Source organism: Micromys minutus (genome assembly GCF_963924665.1).
Source record: "Micromys minutus genome assembly, chromosome: 28".
Classification (NCBI taxonomy): domain Eukaryota; kingdom Metazoa; phylum Chordata; class Mammalia; order Rodentia; family Muridae; genus Micromys; species Micromys minutus.
Genome location: NC_137963.1, coordinates 10,866,587 through 10,893,748, shown reverse-complemented (window position 1 = coordinate 10,893,748; position 27,162 = coordinate 10,866,587). Strand labels below are relative to the sequence as shown.

Here is a 27,162-nt window from a genome sequence, read left to right as displayed (position 1 = left end):
ACTGGAGTCATCCTATTCTCTGAAGAGAAGTGGAAAGTGGGATGGGTGAGGGATTATAAGGGTGGAATGATGAAGGGAGGAGGGAGGGGCTTTGGATCAAGCTGTAAAGTGAATCAATAAACAAACAACAAAACCAAACCAAATACATTAATTACAGCTGGAGAATTTTACTTCATGCTATTAAAAAATGCCAGGAAATTTCAGGCCCATACAGCCATTTGTTTTATTTATATAAGGACTACTTGTATAGTTCTCAATAGTTATAGAACCTAACTCTACGCCCTGGGACTCCTCAATGATCTTTACTGAAAACCTAGGAGGTACATATCTGTATATCTTCCGTTAGAGATTGAGGACAAAGGAGGTAGCTAACTTGCATAGGGTCAAAGGCACAATTGGAACTGCATGCAGCCTTGATCCAAAAATCCAGGCTCTTACTTAATGTATTGTACTTCCTCTTAGTACACAGACACAAGCCTTGACTCTTGGCATACTGAGAGGGTTGAAAAACATGTTAAAACCAATATGTTCAGTCAGAACTTTAGAGACTTTGTAATGATAATCAAATATTTAAAAAAAGGCAAATACCATATTGACAACTGGAGAATATGGGGATTTCATTAATACATCTGTCAAATTTGTAAAACTGTATCTAATCCAAATGTAGGAATTGTGAAACCATAAAAATATTATTTTACTATTTTTCCTCCCAGGACTTAAGTGTTAAAACTAAGGACTTGGATGAAGAGAAAAGAAAAAAAAATAGTACAAGGTCATGACATAGATACCTGAGCAGATATATCTTAAATTGAGAAATGATTTCAGAGGGATTTGTGCAGGAGATCCATCTATGGATACCATATAAGGAAAAAAAGCAAAACAAATCATTTAGCATATTCTTCTCCTGCAGCATCTCACATTCCGTCCTGTGACTCACCCACTCCTAGTAGCTTCTTTTTGAAACTAGAGTTCTTATTACTGGTGCAGACAGCTTGCAGCTCCTTTGGAATTTCAGTAATTAGTAGCAGTTCTTTGTAAAAGGAGACTGTCAAATCTATTTTGTTTGTCTGAGGCCAAGAATCACCATGATACCCCTCTAGCATGATTGCTCTGCTTCACAGATACACGAATTTGGGGGAGACTAACAGATACAGATTCGTAAGATATCCACAGAAGCTTCATCCAAGTTGCACAACCCTGGAGGACCAGAATCTCCTATGGGTCTTATATGTTGGCAAGTTGGGGTTTCAGGTTCATGGCAACTAATTGTTTCAAATTACCTCCTGTGAAAATGTGCTCGTGTTTGTGATACACAGTGACTCTGAGATAAGATTATGTTTGGTCAAAGGATTCTGTGGCTAAAGCCTTAAATACCTTCAGATATTCAAAAACATAATCCTGGCCTCTCATTTGCAGCTGAAGAGGCTCAGGGCTCAGACTTCAGCAGAATTAATAAAATGAAAAGGATGCCAACAACTATAATGTTATCTAATGTACATCTTCAAGCCTTGCTCCCAGATATCATCTCAGTTCTTCTACGAAACTCTCCATGACAAACAGCATCTATCTCTGTCTATTCCATTTCCCATGATGCAAGCCCTTCTGTACATTTTTACATTTCTGCTCTGCCCTACTCTGGACTAATCACTCCTAAGAAACCTGCAAACTTAATCTCTGAATCATGGGACAATGAGACTTTCACTTGCTTTCAACATGGCCACCATTCACTTTATTGGTCAAAGTTCCTGCATGTTTACATACAGTGGCAGCTGCTCCTCATCCTTACTCATAGAGACATGGAATTTCATAAAAGTTTGCATCTTTTACATGGAGATGTAACTTCTGACAGAATTCAAAGCTTCAAGAAGGCAAAAGTCCAACTTTAGACCTACTGAGAATCCTGACCTTGGATAACTGATTTTTCTCTACTGTAACTCATCATCTTGAACCAAGAAATGTAGGGAAGAGCTAAATTATCAGAAAAGTAAATTTCCGTTTTGATAGTCTGTGTGATATTCAATTATCTACATAATTTTATCTCTCTATATACACATAAGACACACATATACACCTATACATTTGCATGTGCTTATATATTGTATATAGACACATATACAGACATATATACATATGTATGCTTCTTGATTAATTCATACTTATTCACAGTTAAGTTTTTACACACATTCACACATAAACAGAGTCCCAGGAATAAATATTACACACTCTTACTCTCAACTCCGGATAAATCTCTTCTCAGTCTTACCTTACTATGAATCTAACAGATATACACCTCACCCTGAACCCTTGAACATGGACAAGTGCCCTTATTATGTTCCCCTCACATGAGTCTTAACTGCAGTTAGGTGATGTCATTTTCTAGGTTTGGCCAGAGGCATTCATGGTAGTAGTTTGTGTACCTGAATTCTCCAGGTCCTTATAAGCTTCAGTCCAGGCCTTGGCCATGTTAGCCAGTGTAAACTCCATGATCTGGATGTCGGTGATGGGGCAGTTGCATTGTGGGAACTCCTCAGCACACTGGCAGCGACACTGGCTGTTCTGACACACATACTCCCCCTCGCCATTGCACATGATGTAACTCAAGGCCGACTGAACAAACTTCTCTTGCAGATACTGCGGGAAGATTATCTGTAGACCTGGTTAGAAATACCAAGGAAGGAAAATCAGAAAGGATAAGAAGGTGTTTGATTAACAGCCTCCAAAGGTGACAAAAATCCTGCTCTGTAAGGTTTGTCCCCGTGCACTGGAATAAAAACATTTCAGATCATTCTCAGGTATAGATGGGCAACAGCTAGTGGGGTTTTCAGTTTCATCACTTATAATTCACTGTCTTAGGCCATGACCTTTGCTTTCTTGGAAATGCAGACACTGCTCTGTTATATTAGTAATAATTCTGGACAAGCTCTAATGTATATATGCATATATTTTTCTTCTATTTGGGGAGAAAACCACTATTGAATGCATAGCATTTATGTTTATCCTTCTTATATCCTTCATTTATTTTCTTTTCCCTTCTTGAAATATTTATAGGCTCTATTCATGAACAGGTCCTAAGATACCAACTACTTCTAGATATTTATTTTATTTTATTTTATTTTATTTTACTTTTCCTTAAAAACAGGGTCTCTCTAGACAGCCTTGGCTGTCCTTAAACTCACATATAACATGGTTTTTAAACTCAAACTCACAGAAATCTGTATGCCTCAGCTTCCCAGTTGCTGCATTTGATGGCATGAACAACCATGTCCAATGAGATTTATGTGTGTGTGTGTATATATATATATATATATATATGTATGTATATATATATATAATATTTTGAATATTATAAGTAGAGACATATGTGAACACATGTCTTCCCCACATGGATTACAGGTCTAAAGCAGAATGAGATATAGATGTTATGTAACAGTGTACCTCTGGTTGCAAGGCCAGATTACCACCAGGGAAAAAATTGGGACTTATTGGCAGGTACATAGAAGACCATCATGGTTGAAAGACTAACACAATGGGCAAAGGGAGGAGAAGTGGGTCTGGTGAGTCCAACTGTATGAAACAAACTCCAATAGACAGGGATATAGTTTAGTAGAAAAACTGCCAGGAAAACTTCCGAGGTCAGAAGACAGGAAGGAATTTATTGCATACTGTAATTGATGTCTTTACCATGTTAATCAGTATACACATATTAGTGTTTTTGCAAGAGCAAGAGTGATATAATTAAAGGGAAATACTGAATAAGGGTATGTATTACTGAACCAAAACATTTATGAGAAAGAATATCACAGACACTATTTTTCTCCTGTCTGCTCGAAAACTCAAGGCACAAAGGAACATGAGGACAAAGTGACAAACCCCTAGGTACAGGATGAGAACCGTTGACTACATCTGACCTTCTTCTATATTTGAAGAGTCAGAGTCTTAATCTTTAGAGTGGAAGGCGGTGTGGGGTTTATCTGGGCTGAAGCTGCAAGCTGGTGCCAAAAACCATGAGCCAAGTGAGTGACTGAGCCTATGGTTGTCATACAGCATGGCAAATTTGGACTAACAATTCACTTCTAGGAAGTCCCAGTCACTTTGCAAGGCTGCTAATTGCTTTGAGACTTCAGCATACAAAGGAGTTATGGTTTTAACTCTCACTTTGTAAAAAGGGGGTTGTATTATTACTTAGATTAATATTTGTTTCTCACATGGGCTTCAGGAGAACTCTTCAATCCTATTCTCCCTAGATTTGCTGGGCAAATTGGGTCTTGCTTTTATTCTCCTTTTAGTTTACATTTTTCAGCTATGATAATAGGCTTATTTTTCTTCTCTAAGACTGCATATAATAATATATTATTATTATTATTATTATTATTATTATTATTATTATTATTATTATTATTGCAGTTGCATATACAATGAATTTCTATTCTGGTTCCATCTGGTTCTAGATGAAAACTATATAGTAGAATTTGCTGACTGCTCTATGAGAAACAAATCTGAGTGAGTATTAACAAGACTATGGCAGGAAACTACAACCCACATGAAGAGCTGGCCATTGCTACTACTGAGTTCCTTACCAAAATCACCCCAATACCACCGAGTTCCTTATCAACATCATCCCAATACCATCGAGTTCCTTACCAATATCACCCCAATACCATCGAGTTCCTTACCAACATCATCCCAATACCATCGAGTTCCTTACCAACATCACCCCAATACTACCGAGTTCCTTACCAACATCATCCCAATACCATCGAGTTCCTTACCAACATCACCCCAATACCATCGAGTTCCTTACCAACATCATCCCAATACCATCGAGTTCCTTACCAACATCACCCCAATACTACCGAGTTCCTTACCAACATCATCCCAATACCATCGAGTTCCTTACCAACATCTCCCCAATACCATCGAGTTCCTTACCAACATCTCCCCAATACCATCGAGTTCCTTACCAACATCACCCCAATACCACTGAGTTCCTTACCAACATCACCCAATATCATCGAGTATCTTACCAACATCACCCCAATACCATCGAGTTCCTTACCAACATCACCCCAATACCATCGAGTTCCTTACCAACATCATCCCCAGAAACTTATTCATCCTCTCTCTAAAACTGCACTTTCTCTTTTGTTCAAAGGAAGATACTTGAAGTAGCTGCATCTTATCTAGAGGAACGAAGCAAAGATATCTATAATTTGTGTGGAGCAGCTGCTGGCACAGAGAGGCACAGAAACATGTGCGCACGCTCACATATCCTGGATTATCAATTCTTGTTTTAAGGTGCTTACTTAAATAATTTACCAATTCTGTGTATGTATCTGTAAATGTACATGTGGGGGACTCAAGCCACAACATACATGTTGAAACTGGGTAACAACTTGCAATAGCTAATCCTCTCTATCATATTGGTTACAGGGATTGAAGTCTGATATCAGGCACCTTTACCCACTGAACCAGTTCCTAGTTTTCATGTGAAGAAATTTCTGGTGAAGATGATAATAGTGATGCTGAAGTTGTCCTTCCTCTGATCAAATACCTAAATATTCACTACAAACTTCAGCATAAAAAAGGATATATAATTTCAGATACGGTATGAAGGGAATCTTTAACCATGTACATGAATATAGAAAGACAGACACCAAACGCCAGGAAACACAAACCAATGATAAAGTACTTTCCAAAGCAAGCATGCAGTTCATTACAGGGTGCATTATTGAGTTGCTTCCTTTATGTTGCCATTTTCTTCTCCAAAGCAAAAATTATTTTTAGCGGATCCTTATAGGCAACTGTGTCTGTAGATTGGGGTTATGTTTCTGTTGCTTAAAGGAATACATACAGACTATATTCTCAGTCCTACTTTTTCAGACAACTCATCACTTTTTTTCCCTCCCTTTTGTAGAGGATAGGATATTCTATTCTTGGTCCTAGCCCAAAAGGAATTCAGGGAGAGCATTTTTAGAAAATTGCATCAAATCATTTCTCCTTTTGGCAAGGATACAAAAGGCAGTATTACCTACCCTATTTAATGCAACTGCAAACAGATAAAATTTAGGGTTGGGGGTTTTCTCAGAGCAGCTGAAACAGAACACTGGCTGCTCTTTAAAAATGGAAACTCAGAACATGCCGAGCTGTCTCAGAGGCAGAATCCCCTGGGCAAATTTCAAAAAGAGAATAATGAAGACATAGCAATTAAAAAGCACTTTTCTGCAAAATGTCATTACTGTTTAAAGTTGCACAACCATTTCTACGGCAGCGGAGGTTCACACAGCAGTCACAGCCAGAGTTGTTTCCTAGTGACCTGTGTCCAACAAAGAGAGCCATTGCTGACCCCCTAGATTGGCGCCCGAGTCCTGCTAGCTTCAATGGGAGTCATAAATAATTTGGAGGGGGATTTGGCCTGGGGAAGCACTTTTTGGAAGATATACAGCTGCCGGCTGGGGTGAAATAGTCTATCTCCTTGGTTCCCAAACATCCCCTCTCCAACATTACAGACACACACACACACACACACACACACACACAAAGACAGAGAGGGTAGGGGGAGAGACAATGACAGAGACAGAGACATAGAGAGAGAAAGACAGAGAGAGATACAGACAGACAGAGGGACAGAAAGAGAGAGTCAGAGAGACAGAGAGAGGAGGAGAGAGAGGGAGGAAGTGGAAAGAGGAGAGAGGGAAAGAAAAACAGAGAAGGAATAAGGAAGAAAAACTGAGAGAAAAAGTCACATTTTACTGCCAAGCATGTAAATTTTGCCTCACAACTCAGAAAGGCAATAGTCGAATGTTACATTTGGATACCACCTTGCCCACGCTGAACATATGGAATAATTTCCCTTCAACCTCATTAATTTTTTTTCCACGTCTGGCTGTGCTTTGAAGGGCAATGTTGTGATGTGCCATCAAGAATGTGTGGAATGCACGAGCAGGTGGAAATTCCCAAGAAGACTTTCTGCTTTTCCTGATACTTGCCTTATCCTTCTCAGGTGCACCCACCCAACTGCAAGCTTATTGTCCTCCATCCATTTCATAATGTGATTTGGAATTTGCAGAGATTATGTGATAAAAAAGTCCTGAATTTTATTGCTGCAGCATGTCATACTACAGCATCTTTGCCACTTTTTTATCTTCTTGGAGTCTATACCATAGTGTACACAGACCCCTTTGCAGGGTTGGAGTCTTCCTATTTATTACATTCCTATTATATTCAGTCTCTTATCTTAGCTAATATCAAAAATAGTTATTCCTCATATATCAGCCTGTCTCCCAATGTTCTGAAGTATAGATCTTCCCACGCTACTGAAGTTCAAGTACCTTTGTTGTTTCCCTTATTAGGATTAAGTGTTGGCTTAAATTATTTTGCCAATCTGTGTGATTTCAACCTCCCATCTTAAAAGGGCAATTTTGAAAGAAAGAACTCTATATATTTTCCCACAGATCTCCAATTTAAGCCAAGCCAATTTCAGGCTACTGACACTCATCAGTTCTCTTCTTTATCCTACGAAACATTTGGTCTATTAGTCTCTGAGGATGCTCGAATGAAAAGTGAAATGATCTGCCCAAGGGCCCCGAAATTAAAATAACACAATTATGATTAAAATCTGAGTATCCGGACCATTTTGAAATCCTTAGGTTTCTTCTGCCTCTGTAGTAAAAATGGACTGATGACAATGAAAGATGAGGAATCCACCATAGATCCAATGAATGGCAACTGGGCAGTATGTCAGCCTTTGTGAATTGTAATTGTATTTAGTACTAACTATTTACAATAAAGGAAAGAAAGAAGGAAGGAAGAAAAGACAAACAGGAGGAAAGAAAAAAGAAAGAAAGAAAGAAAGAAAGAAAGAAAGAAAGAAAGAAAGAAAGAAGGAAGGAAGGAAGGAAGGAAAGAAAGAAAAAAGAAAGGAAAACCCAGAAAAAATCTGAACACCATGGAACACATATTGTGTGTTATGATCCACTGTTGTGATCCAAAAGTTTATGTCTCCCCCACCTCCCAATTAAATTGTTAAATCCCCAAATTCTAACTGAGTTTATCTCTTAGGATATCAGATTTCTTAGTGGTTACACTTAGCATCTAAGAGCCAGTATCTCTCTGTCTTTGTCTCTGTCTGTCTTTGTCTCTGTCTGTCTGTCTGTCTGTCTTTCTGTCTCTCTGTCTCTCTCCCTTTCCCACTCCCCCTCCATCTCTCCCTCCAGACCTCCATTCACCCCTCTTGTACCTCCCTCCCTTCTGCCTCCCATTCAACAAAGGCCATATGGACATTCCATTATCAAGGTAGTTATCTGCAAATCAGAAATTCAATCCTCACTGGATCTTATGGTAGCTTGATCATGGACCTCAGGATGCTGAGAATGTAAGAAGCAGAACTCTTTTTTTCATGAACCCCCTGTATCTGGTATAGCTCAAACTTTCTAAGGCACTGCCATAATTAGGTGCATATCAAGTGTGAACCTTCCCTTCATTACCACAGTTCAAAATATTAACCCCTCCTGAGCCAAACTGAAGCCATCTTTAGAATACCTCCAATGGTGGGAAGACAGAGAAACAAAGAGAGAACAGTCTAGAATGTGGAAATATAATCTGCACAGCCTCCAGGCAACACAATTCAAATTGAGAAAGAAACTAATCTTTACCACACCTTCTGATTATGGTCATTACCCTTTATAGCTCACTTCCTCAAAAGTCCTCAGAGGAAAAAAACATTTTTGGGTCCTGTACACAAGCCGAAGTCATGAGTGGCATAAATGAGAGATCTGAGCTCATTGGAGGCAGAGCAATTCTTAAAGCAAGGGCGATGAAACTTCTTGTTCTCACATATCAGGTTTCTGACATGCAGAAAGATAATCAGGGATTCCAGTATTATAGAGCTTCAATGGTTAAGGACTATTTTAGGAACACAAGAATTAGTAGGGAATCTGCGTCAGATACCTTAAGAGCAGCAAGGACAGAGTTACTATTTGATCAATCAGAACCTAATTCAGCTGACCATGATTGAGGTTGATGGTTAGGTGGTTAGGGACATCTAGTTTCTCAAAAAAAAAAAAAAAAAAAAAAAAAAAAAGACAAAAGAAGCTGAAAGAACTTGCTTTTCTGAGTTCATTACAGGAACTGTTGGCCTCACCCTTTTCTTTACAAAGGGAGTATATCTAGATTAGGTGGATAAAATACATCTGGTATGTGCTTCCTCCTCTCTAAAGCAACAGGTCATTTTCTTATTTAAAACTAAAGCACAAAGGTCAATAGCAATGAATTTGGAACTTTGGTAGATGATTAGAATTTTGCAGCACTGCTGTGTTTGGCTGTATTTAACTGGTTGGGACAACTAGTGAACATTTTATTGATTTATTTGTAAGGACGCAAGACAGTGAAGTTGGATATACAGTTGTGGAAGAATTGATGAATGTGGGCTAAGGATTGTTTTCTTCTAATTGTCAATTTTTTTCACATTATATGTACATGTGTGTGATTGGATGTAAGAATGGGCACTACATGCATGCAGGAGACCATAGAGATCAGAAGATTTACATACAGTTTAGATACCCCATGTGGTTTTTGTAAGTCAAATATGGGCCCACTATAAGAGAAGTAGGCATTATTAAGCACTGAGCCATTTCATTTCTGCAGCTCCTAGAAATTGTTTTAAAGCATGAACATAATCTGAATTGACAAAGAAGTCTAGCTGTAAATGCCACCACATAAGGCAGACATAGATCAAATACAGGTCAGTGTGTAAATATGTGGGATGTGTCTAAGTCTTGATTAAGGCACCATCATGAACTGGTATGGCTTATATTTGCTTTAGTTTGTTCTGTATCCTAATTATCTGAGCCAGTCTACACTTGAATGGCATTTCTCTTTTCTGACCAATATTACTTGCTATTAAATTCATGATCTCTTGCAGTGCCAAGAGGAAGGGGTAAAAATACAGGTTCTATTTTAGTTGCTTATAAATATTGTTCTGTTCTGTCCTTGTGTTGAATGTGGCCCCCTGTAGGTGTCTCTGTGCCCAACAGGAATCCCAGATGTTGTTTTACATCCATTACGTTCTGCCTGTCAACTCCTGTCCATTTATGAAATGCAAAACGGGGGACAAACAGCAACAAGGACAGCACCTTTTGCAAAACATAAGCCTGATCCCCTTCTCTGTGCAAGCCTGGGGATTTCACATTGGCAGATAAAGGACTTTATGGTTTACACAGCCATGCTGAACTCCAGTGTAATGAAGGCATGCAGGTCAATTACCCATCTGTTTGTGTTTCTATTGCTGTGAATTACAGTATCCATTGCTGACAGCCCATTGGAGTGGAATGAAAATAAGACAATAATTCACCAAGTGAAACTGTGCAGAAAGGGCAAAGAGGCTATGATCTCATTCAGAAGTTCAGCACTGTCTCTGTGATGGGTCATTTACACTCTGGGAAATGAAGAAAGGCAGTTACCTGAGGGAGGAAAGGGGGGGTTCTGCTTCCTTCAGTGTAAGAATTAGGGCATGGCACATTCTGGTAATAGTAATGTTTGATGTTAGTGATAACCATCAACTAGGCTGCAGGATCTTGGAAATATGGACTTTGCATACATATGAAAAATTGAGGTGGATTATTGGGCAATTTATAATGAAATTATTTAATGACAGGCTTTTGGAAGAATGATCCAGATTTCTTTGATAGATTAAAAACAAAACAAAATAAAAAAAATAAATAAATAAGTCTTTGAAGTATAGAAGCGATATTGAATAACAACATGGTAGGAAGACCTAATGATGAGATCCAAATGTTGTGTTACCTCTAACTCATAGTCTACGCTTCCCTGTAAAGCCCTCTCTTCAATATTCTAACATATTCCAACCTCTGAACTGAGACATATTCATATAGAATGGATTATTCAAGTTCAGAGTTATGTCTCAATACAGAAATAAGAAAATATGAACCAAGATGTGAACTGATCAGCTTTTTTTTTTTTTTTTCACAAGAACAACAATATTCCACATGGAAGAAGCTGAGAAAATGAATTGTATTTAATTATGATCCCTGTGAATCTCTCATAAAGTAAGAAAGAAACATTCACTTCTGCAAATCATTGAGATTAAGTTGTTGTTTGCTGACACCACTTAAGGTTACCCATATTGACACATATAGGAGTTAGCATAACATGGCCAATGGGCCAGTCAAAAACACAACATAGCTTTATGAACAAGTCCTACTTTGAGGCAGTACATATGGAAGAGTTGAACTGTTGCAATGCAGGCTGTGTATCAAAGCCTAAACAAGCAATCATCTTGATCTCTTAAAAAATGTTTGTAACCTTCCATATGAGATGACCATTATATAAAATATCAAAAGACCATAAAAATCTAATGGTTGTACTTGCATTACTTCCTTAATTACATACACTGTATGTTATATTGTGTCCCAGGCAGAACTCTAGAACCTGAAGGCAAAGCACAAGAAACACTTGCTGTGATTTGGGGGAACTAATCTTCACTAAGGAATAAACACAAAGAAGAATAAATAAAAACAAAAAGGTTCATATGACAAAAGAGATTTGGAGAATAAAGGATTCTAAATGAGTATTTCAACATTGTAAAAATTAAGCAAAGTCGCCAGTGATCAAAGAGCAACATATCACTGATTCAATTTTATAAGATTTCAATATGAGCGTATGCATAAGAGGAAAAGAGAAATTTATTCAGTTTAAACAAGAGTTTGTTTATAGAATTCATGAAAACAAAAATAATACCCAAAAGGGTAAGGATGTTTAATTTTTTTTTTTTAGTGTATGTCTTCAAGTTCTTCCCTTATTCATTGTTTCTTAAATTCTACAACCTGAGAGGACATATAACACTGTCCTTTCTATATTTAAAGGTTATTTTGTCAAAAATTTACTTCAACGTTTTGTTAATTAAATGACCTTAGAGAAATTACAAGCCTAATGTTCTCTGGTTATCACTTCCATCATAGAAGCTTCCTTTGTATGGCTGGCATGAAAATGGCATGAACTATTTTACAACTTAGCTGTACATGGCTATATATTTTTGCACAAATTTATAAGACAATTGCACTTAAGACTCAACTTATAGCTGTGTGTTAATTATATGTAAACCATACACCAATTAATGATTTACATTGATACTAATGTAATACTAATAATACTAAAAACAAAGTCAAATAATACTTTAGAAAATTAGAAGGTATGTATCATAAAAAATACAATTTGTGTTCCACTGATGCCAGTTTCCTGCCCTTGTCATGTTTGGTGTTGTGTTCCTTCTAGGTCACAGGCAGCCTCAGAAGGCCCTCTGTACGAAACCAAAAATAACTTGACTTTTCTAAAATTCCAAAAGAAACACTTACTGCATTATATTATGTGGGCCTATGTTCATGTTCTTATTCTGACAGGTCTCTGAACATGAGAGGCATTCATCTTGAGCATTTCTTTGTCATCTAGCACATTACTGGGTATCAAGAAAATGTATTTGAATGAAGGAACATTTAGAAAGAACATGCTTCACAGAAGATCATGGTTCTCTGTTCGAAGTTGAGTTTGATCAGCTTCAGCATTTCCAAGTAGAACTATATCTTCATCCTCAGAATTATAACTTGAGACCTGAATACAATTTAACTTTGTCTGAGTAGTATATCGCCAAGTACTTAGAAAGGGATAGATTTTAAAAGTACACAGGCTAAAAACATCCCCAGAGAACAATGGTACCAAAAAAACACTCATTTCAACACATATTTTGTTTTAGATACATTTCCAAAAATTATGATTCTTGAGGATAATTGCACCTTGTATTTCTTTTCATTCTTTTCAACTTAACAAGCACCAGGCTAGATGGTAAGTGATAAGAAAAAATGCAAAACCTCATCTTGCACCGATAATGTCCTTTCATTCTCTTCCATATGAAGCCAAGTGCTGCGTGAGATGCCAAAAGTGTGAACCATGAATGAGACAGTGTCTAACTCCAGAGGCTAGCAATGGATGGCGCAATTATAGTGTATAATTACAAGAAAACACACACACGCCCCCCCCACACACACTTTAGTGAAATACAAAAGGAATAGTTTCTACTATTGAAAGAAGCTTGAAAAGCTTATGTAGGACAGAAGTGAACTTGAGTTTTAGTTGTACCCCAGTGTTGGAAGCCGTTTGTGCTGCACCCAAAGATGGTGCTGGCTTCCTGCTGATGACTCAGCAAACAAAGCTGTTGTCCAGCCTGAGGGACGTAGTGCTCATGTACCATATACATCACAGCCCGCTCAAGGGGCATGCTAATGAAATACTGGAGGGAGCACCAATCAGGTAGCGACACGAGTCTCCTGGGCATTTATAAGCAGTGCACTTTTCTTCCACGTGGTCCCCTGATCAAGAGTACAATACAATAAAGGTTGTTCACAGAAGAATCCTGTTGTCGCACGTCTTTCTTGCTGGCAAGACGTAGGGCGCATGACACCCCAGGACTGACTAATATAAATGCTCTTGGCTATCCAAGATCCATATATGTGCCCAAGCTAAAGTACAACCAAGAAGTTTTGAGTAATTTATTGTTCTTTTGAAACTCATAGCTCACATTACCAGAACTAAGCTACTGAGACACTACTCTGCAGAAAATAAATGTGGTTTACACTATTTGATCTGTGGTTCCACTATCAGTAGGTTGTTAAATTACTGTGTGGTAACAAATAAGTTCAAAATTCTAGGAGCTTATGACACCAATATCTACTCCTTGTTTATGCTTCATGTTGACTAAACTTGGTCTATGCTTTGGATGCCTTCCTTTCATGCTGTAAGTACGCATAGCCTGTCTCGGGAATATTATATGCACATCACAAATGAAAAGGAGTATCAGAGAAGAGAAGTATCTTTGTAGATGTGGCATGTACCATGTTTTTGTTGTCTAGTGTTCAGAGCAAATCATTCAGCTAAGGCCCATAATCGTTGACAATATTACACCCTACTGTTGGCACAGCTCTTCCTAGCATATCATGAACTGAAGAATAGAGATTTCTCTCAAAACAGGGAAACAACACAAAAATCACACGATCTATAATAAAATAATTTTGTAGCAAATATTTAATTTCTTATTACAGTAGTTTCACTTCTACATGTATATAAAAGACACCATAGACAAGCACTCAAACACAAACTCTTCTGACTATGCAGAGTAACTCTGGCCAGTAGACAAAAGGGAAAGGTGCACTGATGACTGCATTGATCAATAGGCATGACATGTGATGAACCCTTGCCACGGGATACTAATGCAGCAATGAAAAAGAAATGTTAATATTCCCCATAACACAGGTGAGTTACGAATATTGAGAGTAGAAGTAGATTGACTAGAAATAATACACTGCACACAACTACGTTTACATATCCAAAATATGTAAAATCAGAGGCACAAAGTAACCTTCAAGGTTAAAGAGAGAGGAAGATGAGGAATGACTGATTAATATGTATATAATTTGTGTTTCAGACATGAAACATTAATGATAATTGAACAGCATTGTCAGTATATTTAATGCTACTCAGTTGTGCATTTTAAAAATGTCCATGATGATAAATTTTATGTTGTCCTTATTTTGACACACATACAAAAAGTATGCAATTCAAAGAACACCAATTCTGCTATTCCAACTAATTTGAATAATTAACATTTATTGAGCATCTATGTTCTACTGCATGTTAATTGCAACTTAGAAGTGAGTGATAAACAACTAAATTTTTGTTTAAAAGCTTATCCACCCATTATGAATACTCTCTACTCTTCCAGGACCACATCTAGCAGTACACAAACAACTGTAATTACAGAGGTTGGACACCCCTCCCTCTCATAACACCAATGAACACACATACACACACACACACACACACACACAGAGAGAGAGAGAGAAAGAGAGAGAGAGAGAGAGAGAGAGAGAGACAGACAGACAGACAGACAGACAGACAGACAGACAGACAGAGACACAATTCAAAAATTTCCTTTAATGGTAGAAGTCTTGGAGATACACCAATAATTGAGTAGCAAAAGAGAAGATGTGTTGTATCTGAAATATATTAAAGGCACATAGAAAATATTGTATGGGTTGTGCTGGACACTCTTTCCTACATATGTTGTTAAAATAAATAGGCATTGACGTAATTATTTTTTTAAATAAACAGGTTCTGCTTCTCTGTGCTGCTAATAAATACATCATCTGGGTTGAGTTCTTTAAGATTTGTTCACCCTGATAGTTGATTTCTGCCCAATCACTGGCATTGACAAGCATTCTACTGGGACCTGATTGTTAAGTTAACCAAATTACAATACAGACCCTCTATCTAAAAGGATTTCTATGTTACAGCTTTTACCAAGAGTATTTGAAAAACTCTGTCCCATGTGACCAGAGCACACATATGTAACTTCCTGACTTATGTACTGCCAGCATCTCTCCTATTCCAGCAAGTAAGTGTGCACTGGCTCAGAATTCCCATCTCCTTTCCCAATGACGAGTCTGAGTTCTGTACAGATTTCAGTGCACATTCTACAATCCTACCTCCTGGAACATCCTCACCCTCATTGACCACCCTTTCTGAAGGAAACTATTCCGAAAATCACTAAGAAAATAAGTTACATCAGTGCATACAAAATTTCATCAGTCATTTAAGAGGTATGGATTCTCTAAATAAAGTATTATAACTTTAAGTGTTTATAATAGAGGGAAAATATAAAAAAAAATTGCTTTTATAAGTAGCATCATTCTTTATTTCTGCATTCCAGGTTGAAAAAAAATGCTGTGATATCCCAGATGACAGACTGCTTTGAGTAGACCTGAGCTCAACTACCTGCCCTGCCAACTTCAAGTTATAGAAGTTCTGTGAGGTTCCATTTTTAATAAAGATCTGAATTTGTGTTGAAGCTAATATGACATACTGACACATTTAAAAATCATTTAAATACCTGATATATAATAATTGTTCAAAATGATAGACATGGTTATTATTGTATCAGCTCCTTTGATTGGTAGTATATATTTCCTAATTAAATGCAGAAAAATACTGGAAGGCACATGGTTACTTTTATTCCCATTTTTGCAGATGAAAATATATAAGGAGGCTGAAAATTTTAATTATGATCATCTACTTTTGTCTACTAAGCACCTCCATTCTATTATCTTTTTGACTGCTACCTTCAATCTGCATTTTTACAATAACCCCCCTTTTCTGACAGGTGAGAAAATAGCATGCTCCTTGGCACAGAAATGAAAATCGACATTTAGGTGCAAGCAGTTTGAATGTAGTTAGCATTCCTATTTGTCACAAAGGCTCTGCTATTGAACATGCCCCACAGGAAAGCAGAAAAATGGATACTCACCATTGCCCCTCAGGCTAGTGAGGATCATATAAGAGCAACTGTGGCCAAGAATTACTCCTTGAGATCAGATGCAGAGACCAAAAAATTACTTTATTTCCCTGAGCTCACCAGAACACAAAGAGATATGGGATTTGGGAAAAATAGAGATTTATTAAAAAACAAACAAACAAACAAACAAACAAAATGTACTCACATGCTACCATCCTCTCCTCCTCAAAACTAGCTTTTGAGCAAGAACATTTCCCATGAAGCCCTGCTAGACTGCTCTGTTTGTTCAGTCTACCACAGGAAGAATAAAGTCAGCTTAGAGCCCCAAAGATTAGTAACCTGTGTTACTTTAAGGAAAAATGTCATCCATAGGTTCATATGTTCAATAGTTGGTCCCTGATTGGTAGAACTGTTTAGGAGAATTAATAGACTTATTGGATGAGGTTTATCACTGGGATGGGCTTTGAGGTTCCCGAAAGAGTCATGCTGTTTCCAGTGCTTCCATTTTGCCTCCTAATTTTGGATTAAGACATGAACACTCAACTGTTTCAGCCACAATGCCACCATGGATTCTAACCATGAGAAAATGGAAGCTCATTTCAAAACATTCTATTATAATCTGTTTTAGTCATTGTGTCTTATAACTGAAGCAAGAGAAAAATAACTAAGACAGAAGTTGATAGCAGGAAGTGGGGCTATTGTTGTGACAGTTTTGACCATGCCATTCTTTGAAGACTTTGAGACATTAGTTGAGACCATCAGTTGAATGATGTAAGCACAGCTTAATAATCCATCCTACCAGGAGCATGGAAGACAGTAAAGTTGAGAGTTATGCAGAGTGGAGGCCCAGCTCAAGAGGTTTTAGATGTGCAGTATTAGTGGCTAGGACAGAGGCCACTCTTATAATATTTTGGCAAACAATATGGCAGTTTTCTACCATTTTCCTAGAAACTGGCCTAAGTGGAAATTGAAAAGTATTAGATTGATATTTGTATTTATTGCATTTTTATGTTTTAATTTTCTCATTTCTAAAGTAAGAAGAATAACACTTAGTGAGTTGTTGGTAGTGCAGAGCTTTAGTTTGTCTAAAACAGAAAGACAATGCCTATAAAAGGACAGCACCACAAAACTAAAGTTGGGTTTGAAAATAATTTTCTTATAACTTTGCCTCTGTTACTATCAATATGATTTTGAAATTATTATAACAGTTGAATCTTCGATATTTCATTCAATAAAAATATGTGTTGAGGAAATTTAGATTAACTTACAGATATCTATTGGCCATAGTTCTAGTGTGTACTTGGTATTATGCAAACCTACACACCATGGAGGATAGAAATTGGAGTGAAGCAAGGGCATGGATTACCCTAGCATACCATCACAGGAAATACACGAACATCAGAGGGTCAAATGCTTCAGTAACATGACCAATGCTACTTACTATGTCGAGGGTATGACAGATAATGACTTTTTTTTCAATCCAGGTCTTTTCTTCAAATAAGCCTTTATGTAAGGGAAATAGACCAAGTCCCACTTATGAAAATAAAAGAGGCAAAAGAGGTAAATGGCTTTATCTAAAGAGGGAGCAGGATTCAACTTTACAGTAGTGTAGGAAGAAAGTTCACTTTTTTTTTTAATGTAATACGATTTATTTAAGTTCAAAAACATTTCAGCATTCTAAACATACAAAAAATAACAGAATGTTGCAAATCGCGTTTAGGTTCAGAGGGTCTTGAACGTCCATTGATGCAGTAGTTTTTCCGCTTTGCTGACAATGATGAAATCTACAGTTTCTTTAAAAAGTTTAAAACTCCAAACACTTCTTTCTCATGCCAGCTGACCCCTCCCCCCCTCTTCACAACTAAGAATGTCAACAGAATGCTATGCCACTATATACAAAAACAAGACAACCTGAAGCTAAATGGATGCCCACCGCAGTATCAACAGGTGCACACCCTGAGCTATGGCCCCCTCCAAAAGGCATCTTCCCTCACGGCCTCCACGCCAAACAAGGAGCATCAAGAATCTGTCTGGGTTGCTTTGTTCTCTTTACAAACTATAGATATGTACAGTTTACAACTTCTAGCCTATAACCATATGGTCAACACTACCTTAGGAGTTGAGAATGAACAAGATGTCAGAAACATCTCCGAATGCCTTGTCGCACCAACAGCAAAGTACACTGAGTGAGGAGGGCAGGAGAGTGCCTTTCATTTTAACAATGTTTGGAGCTATGTACAACTTTGATACAGTTTCAGGGCGCTCCGGACACCCACGGCCACTTACTGTAAACCACTGACACTTTGAGAAACTACAATGTGATCGTGATCAAATTTTGTAATTAAACCTAACAGGGGCAATGGACACGACTCAATTAAGAGATTGTGTCGATCACAGCGCTCTCCTACTCTAAGGTATTCACAAGGAGACAGAGTTTCTATTCATCTTCCTCTTCTTCTTCCTCCTCCTCCTTTTCTTGCTCCTTCTCCTCCTCTTCTTCCACATTTTTCCGGGCAACTTTAGCAGGACCCTTGGCGCCATCAAACTTCCCTTTAGACTTATAGTCAGCAACATCCTTCTCCTTCAGCTTTGCTACCTCGGTAATGTAGGGCTGCTTCTCACTGTCACTTAAGTTATTCCACATCTCACCCAGCTTTTTTGCCACATCTCCAATGGAAATGCCAGGGTTTGTGGATTTGATCTTGGGGCGGAATTCAGAGCAGAATAAGAAAAATCCAGACGGAGGTCTTTTGGGAGCATTTGGGTCCTTCTTCTTCTTGCCTCCTTTAGCTGGCCCATAATCTTTTATCTCCCGATCATAGCGTACTTTATCTGCCTTTGCCATTTCATCAAACTTTGATTTCTCTTTGCTAGACATTGTCTTCCACCACTCCAAACACTTCTTGGAAAACTCCCCAAAGTTGACTGGAACGTCTGGATATTTCTCCTTATGTTCTTCACGGCATGTTTGCACGAAGAAGGCGTAAGCAGACATCTTGCCCTTTGGTTTCTTGGGATCACCTTTAGCCATCCTGATTGTATTGTTCGCTAGTCTGGGCAGCGCAGGGCACGACGCGCAGCTCAGCGCTCCCCAGCCTCGCGCTATGAAAGTTCGCTTAATGAAAACTGTTTAGTATAAAAACCGCTGTGAGGTAAAAGGAGGTAAGAAAGTCTTAGGCATGAAAAGGTTTGTGTTGGGTGAAGTATGGGGTAATTAAATAAAAATAAATTAGGAGAAAGTTCCATAAAACTTACAACTGTGTAAACTCATCAAAAAGTATGAGTAAAAACCAAACAAAACTATGGACAGATGCACCATGTGAGTATGCATAATTCTGCTTTCAAAGTCAGACTCTAAAAAACAAATCCCATTGCCAGGTTTAAGAAATATCTGTACAAGTTGTTAGCTAGGACATTTCTCTTGCTTGAAGTTGCCCACCAGAACTGAATGGTAAGAACCTATTTCTGAATACTCCTCCTTCTATAAATATATAAACAAAGCATGCCATCTATGCAAAACAGAAAAGTGCTGGGATCCCACAGGTCATCAGAAAATGGTTATTGGACTGAAATAATTTATTAATATGTAGTAGAAAAAATTAGATTAATTGGCCTGCTCCTTTAATCATTTTTTATTCACCAATTAACCCAGAGAATGTTCTCCGAGCACTATTTATGAAGACTGAACCGATTGTCTTAGGATTGGGAAGACATATTGTCTTTAGGAAGCAGCAATGTAAGCTGTAATAGGGAATCATATTAGTAACAGATTCTCTCTGGCAAAATTTTCAAAGAAGCACTAAAGAGTTTAAGAGGCGGAAGCAGCAGCATTTGATGCAATGTTGAAAAGACCACACCGGGGGCTGCAGCAAGTTGGATCGTCAAGGGGGATCAGAAGTTAGCAGCTTTGCCTGGCAATCCTCACAATGATCCCACCTCACACACTGTAACCTTCACCCTCCTCCCATCCGTCATCATCTATTAGAAATGGGAGACGCTAATAACTGCACTTTTCCCACTGCGACTTAAAATAGAATGCACCATTGTGTCTGAGATGTCATTCATCATAAAACACACCATTGTTTTATGTACACTATGCAAAGAATGCCTTGCCAATTAAATTGAGACCCTACCAGTTATAGGCAGCAACCCGATTGCAGAAAAAGGAAATGTGAAATCATGAAACTGAAATCCAAAAGGAGTAATCGAGAAGTCTAACAACTCGCAGTCTCCTATCTATCTATTGTCCCACACAGGAACCCATTTTCTCCTTTTCCTCAGTTCAGAGTGGACAGAATCATCTGTCTGTGTTAGATGATCCCAGTTATACACAAAATGCTGGTTATTCTTGACTGCTCAGCTTTGATCCTGCAATCACTTCCTCATGCCTAGAACATCAATCTTTCGCTGTCTACAGAATAATTCCCATAGCAAAATAAAGGTTTTGGTGATTCTGCATTTAAGAAGCAGGAAAAAAAAAAAACCATCACTTGATGCTCCAGTCCTCAGGGTGTTGAATTGTTAAATACAATAGTACTGTGTAATTTGCCTGAGATTTCATCATAATCAGAATATCACAATGTACATGCTGAGAAACATTATTTCAAGATCATGTTCACTTTGCTGCTACTCCATCAAATACTCCCCTTTTAGTATGTCTCAATTTCATATCAGCATTAGTTTCTACATTTCATCACTGCCTGGGCATTTAAAAACAGTTGTGTGTGTGTGTGTGTGTGTGTGTGTGTGTGTGTGTGTGTGTGTGTGTGTGTGTGTGTTTGAATACAGGCATGGGTGAGCATGGGGCCACATATGGATACCAGAGTCTGAAGTTCAGGTGTTTCATGATCTCATCTACATCTTATTTTGGGAATAGAGCTCTTATTTGACTTCAAATTTACCATTTAAAGCTAGACTGGCTGGCCAGAGTGTTCTGGGTATTTGTTTGTTTGTTTGTGTTCTTCCAGACCTCAGGTCCTCAACCTGTGCAGTTACCCACTGAGCCATCTAATAAGAAAACATTCATTTTTTTCACTGAATTCTGTAATACTAAACTCTCTGAACCATGTCTTCCTGAATCATTCCTATGTGGTTCCTCTTCACTCCCACCTGCCTTCCCCTCTGTCCCTCTCTCATATGAGTGCATGCGCTTATATATGTGTGAATGTTTGTCTTTATATTTGCATATATTACACACATACATGTTGTGGAAGTGGTCATTGAGGTTTTGGCAGAGACTCTCTGTTGCCCACAACTTGTCTAATAAACTAGGTCAACTATCCAAGTGAGCCTTAGATTTCCACTTGTGTTCACCACTTTAGACCTGAAATTGCAAGGATGTAACATCTACGGTTTTGCACTTTCATATAGATTCTTGGGACCAAACTCAGGTCCTTGTGCTTACAGAGCAAACCATTTTCTCGCTGACTGATCACACCCAATCCACAATCTTTCCTCTCTTGTTGCCGCTGCTGTTTTTCATTCTCCTGCTCCTCCTTCCCCAGCGTCATACACTTCCTAGACAATCCAACCTATTAAATCTTGTCTGGCTCAATGATTGTATTTCTTAAAAAAGAAAAAAGCCACATTTTCTCACGAGGTAACTTTGTCCAATTTCATAGTCTTTCTAGGACACATTATGCCTTCCTTGGCTTTTGTGTCTGATCTTCTAAACAGTAAGTGTCCATGTTGTTTAAATAAACATATGAAATTTAAGTTAATGAAAAATGATCCTTCTATAGACTTGCCATATCCAACAGGTGGAAATCCCATTACAAGTGTGTGTTCTAAACTTTGATGTTATTTTTGACTCCTTTTGTAATGCCTTTCCTATTCCTTTTCGAAATATAGCAGCATGGTGTTTAAAAATATATGCACAAATCTAACTACTCACTGCCTTTGTTGGAACTATCAGAGACACCATCTTCTCAACTAATAATTAATAACCCAGCCCCCAACCACTGTCCTTGTACGTGACTTCATCTTGAGTAGTCTTTCATAACCAATATCCATACTGATCTATTTAGACTACGGAGTACTTCAAGTCACTTTGTCTAAATGTGGGGTAGTTTCTTGGTTTCTCCATATTAAGTTTAAACTGAATTCTTTTCTAAGGTCTGTATTCTACAAAAGCTGTTCCTGTGTGTTCTTTGACTGGGAAGAAAAGACATACCCTGTTCATGTGCTGTTGTCTGTTCCTTTTATATACACACACTGAAAATTAGCCTCGACATGACATGAATAGCTTGTTAACTATTTTCTGTCCAGTTCATAAAACTGAAGTTGATATGTAGTGGATACTCAATTAAAAGTGTTCAATGAACACACCCATTTCTGAATAGATGAAATTGGAGACCATTTGCGGCTTTCGGAAAAATATCCACTCTGCATCCATTTCCTCATTATTGAGCTACTGAGGCAGCATGCTTTTATCTTTATGCTTCACCAAATGGTAAAAACATTAAATTGCATAACTATGTTGGCAAAACATGTGATGTGCTTCTTTAAGAGAGAATCACAAGACAAGAAGACATTGTTATGACATTATTGTTATTACTACTAGTTTAGATGTTGCTGCTATGACTACTAACTGTTTTTGATTCTTTCCATCATTTTTCCACTAATTTTTTAAATCTCCAAGTCCACCCCATTTTTTTATCCTAATTTTCATTTTCCCTGTTTCACTGAACATTTAGTATCACACCACATGGTGTTAAATGCCATTGAAATGTCCAATTCACCTTTAGTCTTTCCAAGTCAATTTCTTCAGTATCCCCATCCCCAACCCCAACAACCTTGCTCAAAGGAATGAGGAGACAGACAAAAGTATAAAGAAAGACATTAATTTGAAGAAGGGATATGAGGTCAGGAGGTCTAAGTAGAAATTCAGACTCAAATCTTTATTGAACAAGTTCAGTGAAACTCAGTTATTTCACCTGAAAAATAAGGATATTATTTTTACTGTCTACATGAAAACCATGTGAGGACTAAAGCCTCCATCTAATAAAATAAATGAAAGTACTAATTCAAAGTAAATATTAGAAATCAAAGATAATTTGAAAAACTTGTATTTGTACAGTAGCTGGTACATGGGGAATTACTGAATACATGATAAATATTGTCCATATTGTCTTATCTACCCACATTTCTATGATCTGCTTCTGTCTGGGCTGAGCTCATTTTTGTGCCTTTGCTTTATTTACAATGTCTTCTGGCAGAAGTGCCAAGATTGAGTGCATTATTAAATAAATATTGAATGGATGCATAATGTATATGTAAGACTGAATAAATCTAAATAATGTGTGCTTATCTCTATAGATTTTCAAAACAAACATGCCCAGGTACAGCTAGCTAGTCCAAGGAATATAACATTTGCCCTGGAAACTTTACTTGTTCTCATTCAGTGATTGTCTCATTTGTCTTCCCTAAACCTCTCTTTGGATGTTTAAAAGTTTGTGGTTTTACAACCTTGAACCAGAATAGGAACATAATTATATAGCATAAATATATGTATGTATGTATGTATGTATGTATGTATGTATGTATGTATGTATGTATGCATGCATGTTGTGTCTGGCTTATTTTGCTTTTAGTGTTAGACTTTTAAGACTTTCCTATATTGTTCCATGAAGCAGTGATATGCTTTCTTATCACTATGTATGTGTGGGGGGTTTACTATCAATATAATTATTTTCTTGAGGATAGACATACATTTTAATTGTTTTCTTTTTTTTTTCCTATTTTGATTGAACTTGCTATAAACAGTCATGGCCTTCTGGAGACTTGTATACACTTCTCTTGGCATATCCCTAGGAGTTAAAATGTTTGGGTCAAGGCAAAAGCACATATGCAATTCTTAGTACATATCAACAGTTTTCCAAAATGACTGCAACTATTTTATGCTCCCCCTGTCAAAGTGTGCAAGTGCCCATGAATTCAGTTCTCATTTCTTGGTACTATTCAGCCTTTTAATTGGTGGGAGGGAGTTTTGTTCCCTGGTCATTTTAAAAGGCAGTTTTCATCTACATTTTATTTCTGACAATTTAAGCATCTCTTCAGATGTTTGTCATCTATAGATTCTTGTTTGTGAACTACTTACACCTGGGTTTTATTCATTTTCTTTCCTTTTTAACCAGGCTCATTTCCTCATTCTAATGTCATATAAAAGTTATTCATATATTTTATATAAGAAATCTATCATGCATTGTGTTGCTAACATTTACATTCTATTAATAGCATGTTTTATGAAAAGAGTTTTAACTTTAATATGTTCAGTTTTCAGGCTTTTATTATACTGAGTATTTTTAGACCATTGCATATGGTCTATTCAAAGTCATTCTGTCTAGTATTTAAAAAGTTTCTCTGATCTCTTTTGATGTCTTTTGGTATGACTACTTCACCTGTACCAGCTATATAAGCCACCCCCTTTTTTTGAAGCCCCTAAGGCTAGGTACTCCATTCTTCCCATTAAAGTACACATTACCTTGAATCATAGATATTTATCTATTCATCTTCTCTGTTGCATCCCCACATCTCATTGAATCAATTATTGAAATGCTTCAATGTCTTATTTCATTGAACATATATCCTAATGCTTCTCAATACTTTCCCCTATTTGTCTATTTCTCCGTCTCATTTTCTAAGCCCAATGGCCTCACTGTAACAAATCTTATCCTATTTGCTTTCCCGCCACAAAGAAAAAAAATGACATTCCAAAATGTAGTTCTTTTCATGCAATATTTTTGAAAACATTCCCAGAATTCCTACTTTTCTTAAATTTATATTCAGTTCATTAGTGTGCATCAGAAGTTGCAAAGACTTTTAAATAGTATTGTGTTTTTCTCACCACTGAGCCTTCTGTTTTAATCTCATAAGACTTTAATTTCCTTGAATATTTCTTTAAAAAGCATCTTACGTCAGTCTCTGCATCTACATCCCTGCCTTCCCACTTCTCCTCAGGGTTCAAGCTGTGGATATTTCTCACAGGAATAATTTTTATAAAAAAATCTATAATCTGATATGATACAACACCCCCCATGACCTTCTCTATTAAAATATAGTTCTTTGTTGCTGCTGATTTCCTCTTTGTGTAAAATGCATGTTCCCTTGAAGTAGAAGCTATGTTACTCTTCATCTTCATTCTATCACTTTTCTTAACTTACTACTAAAATTTATATATATATATATATGATGTGATGTAGGTCCATAGGTCATACTGCCTAAATATTTTATGCTCAGTCATAAAAAATGTAGAGATAGATATTTATACAGCAAATATAAATATAAAATCATATATAGAGGTATTCACTTAAGCTAATCAGTGTTCATCCATGCAGTCTAGTTTGAAATTTGAGCCATAGTTTCAGCAAAACTTTGACAATTCATCATTTTTATAAAACTCAATATTGGCCACTAGAAAAGATGTAAAATACTCCTATCCAGGCAAGACTTCCAGTGGAACAATCGTGATACCAACCCAGCCACAAAACCTTTGTCCTACAATTTGTCCTTCCTACAAGATGTACTAGGGTAAAGGTGGCAGAGAAATGATGGGAGTGGCCCACCAATACCTGGTACAGCTTGAGACACATGCAATGAGAGGGATACAAACCCTGACACTGTCCAGAGGCCAATAGGCAGAGGGTGGATAGACCAGAGGCACAAGATAGAACCAAACATAAGCGAAAAAAAGTCATTGGAATGATTCCTAATACTATTATGATACACTCATGGATTGAAGCCTACCCCAAATGTCATCAGAGAGGCATCACCCAGCAACACATGCAGAAACATAACAGCTAAATATTAGGTGGAGCTTGGGAAATACCTCAAAAAGATGAGAAAAAAGAATTGTGTGAGCCAGAAGGTCAGGCACACCACATGAAAACCCACCAAATCAACTAACACGGGGCAATAGGGGATGACAGATACTGAACAGCCAACCAGGGAACCTTCATGGGGCTGACCTATGTCAGTTGTTACCCTTGTCTTCTTACAGGACTCTAAGGATTTCTATGGGAGCAGGAGCTGTCTCTGTTGCCTGCCTTTGGGATTGCTTCTACCCACTGGGTTGCCTTTTCTAGCTTTAATTGGAGAGGAGGTGCTTAGTCTTATTTGCCATGGGTGCTGGTATTTACAGAGGCTGGTGCTTTTCTGATGAGAAAAGGAGTAGTAGATGGGGGCTAGCAATGTTATGAGGAAGGGACCAGGAGCAGAAGGGAGAGGAAAAACTGTGGATGGGTTGTGGAATAAATAAAATTAGAGTAGTAAAAAAAAAAAGTTACTCATGTCAAAATTACTCAACTCAATTGTTTGATGATATGTAAATCATCTTTATAGTATTTCTACCATATTTTCTTGTAATGCTTAGCTAACATGAAACCATTGCATCAGCAAGCAATTTAGTCCTGGCTTGGGAAGGTATATGCACGGAGCATGCCATTTTGAGGCTGAGTGTCTTGCTCAGTGTGATAGTTTTATGTCATGGGCTATAGTGTTGATCTTTGGAACAAGAAAGAAAGAAAGAAAGAGAGAGAGAGAGAGAGGGAGGGAGGGAGGGAGGAAGAGGGAGGGAGGGAGGGAAGGAAGGAAGGAAGAAAGAGAAAGAAAGAAAGAAAGAAGGAAGGAAGGAAGGAAGGAAGGAAGGAAGGGAGGAGGAAGGAAGAAAGGAAGGAAGGAAGAAAAATAAAAGAAAGGTTTGTTCTAAACTGAGATAGACCCAGGGAATTATAATCCCCTCCTTACCACATAGATCCTGACCCATTTTTTTCCACATGAACCATGATAACTGTTATCTGTAAGTCAGTGCT

General features: G+C 37.6%; 2 protein-coding genes across 2 annotated transcripts in view; both read right to left on the bottom strand.

Annotated features, from left to right (window-relative positions):
- The window catches only part of BRINP1 (BMP/retinoic acid inducible neural specific 1), a gene marked incomplete at its 3' end in the record, with an annotated part of 194,159 nt that overhangs the window by 35,218 nt on the left and 131,779 nt on the right, over window positions 1-27,162 (bottom strand). Inside the window, exon 6 of the mRNA XM_080940074.1 lies at window positions 2,418-2,654. Within this exon, the coding sequence (XP_080796200.1) occupies window positions 2,418-2,654 (237 nt within the window). The remainder of the gene's footprint in view (window positions 1-2,417; window positions 2,655-27,162) is intronic.
- Window positions 18,792-19,385, bottom strand: LOC308438530 (high mobility group protein B3-like; the record flags this gene model as incomplete). Its single annotated transcript, XM_080939964.1, has 1 exon — window positions 18,792-19,385. One exon carries the CDS (start codon window positions 19,383-19,385, stop codon window positions 18,792-18,794), a length of 594 nt encoding a protein of 197 aa, XP_080796090.1.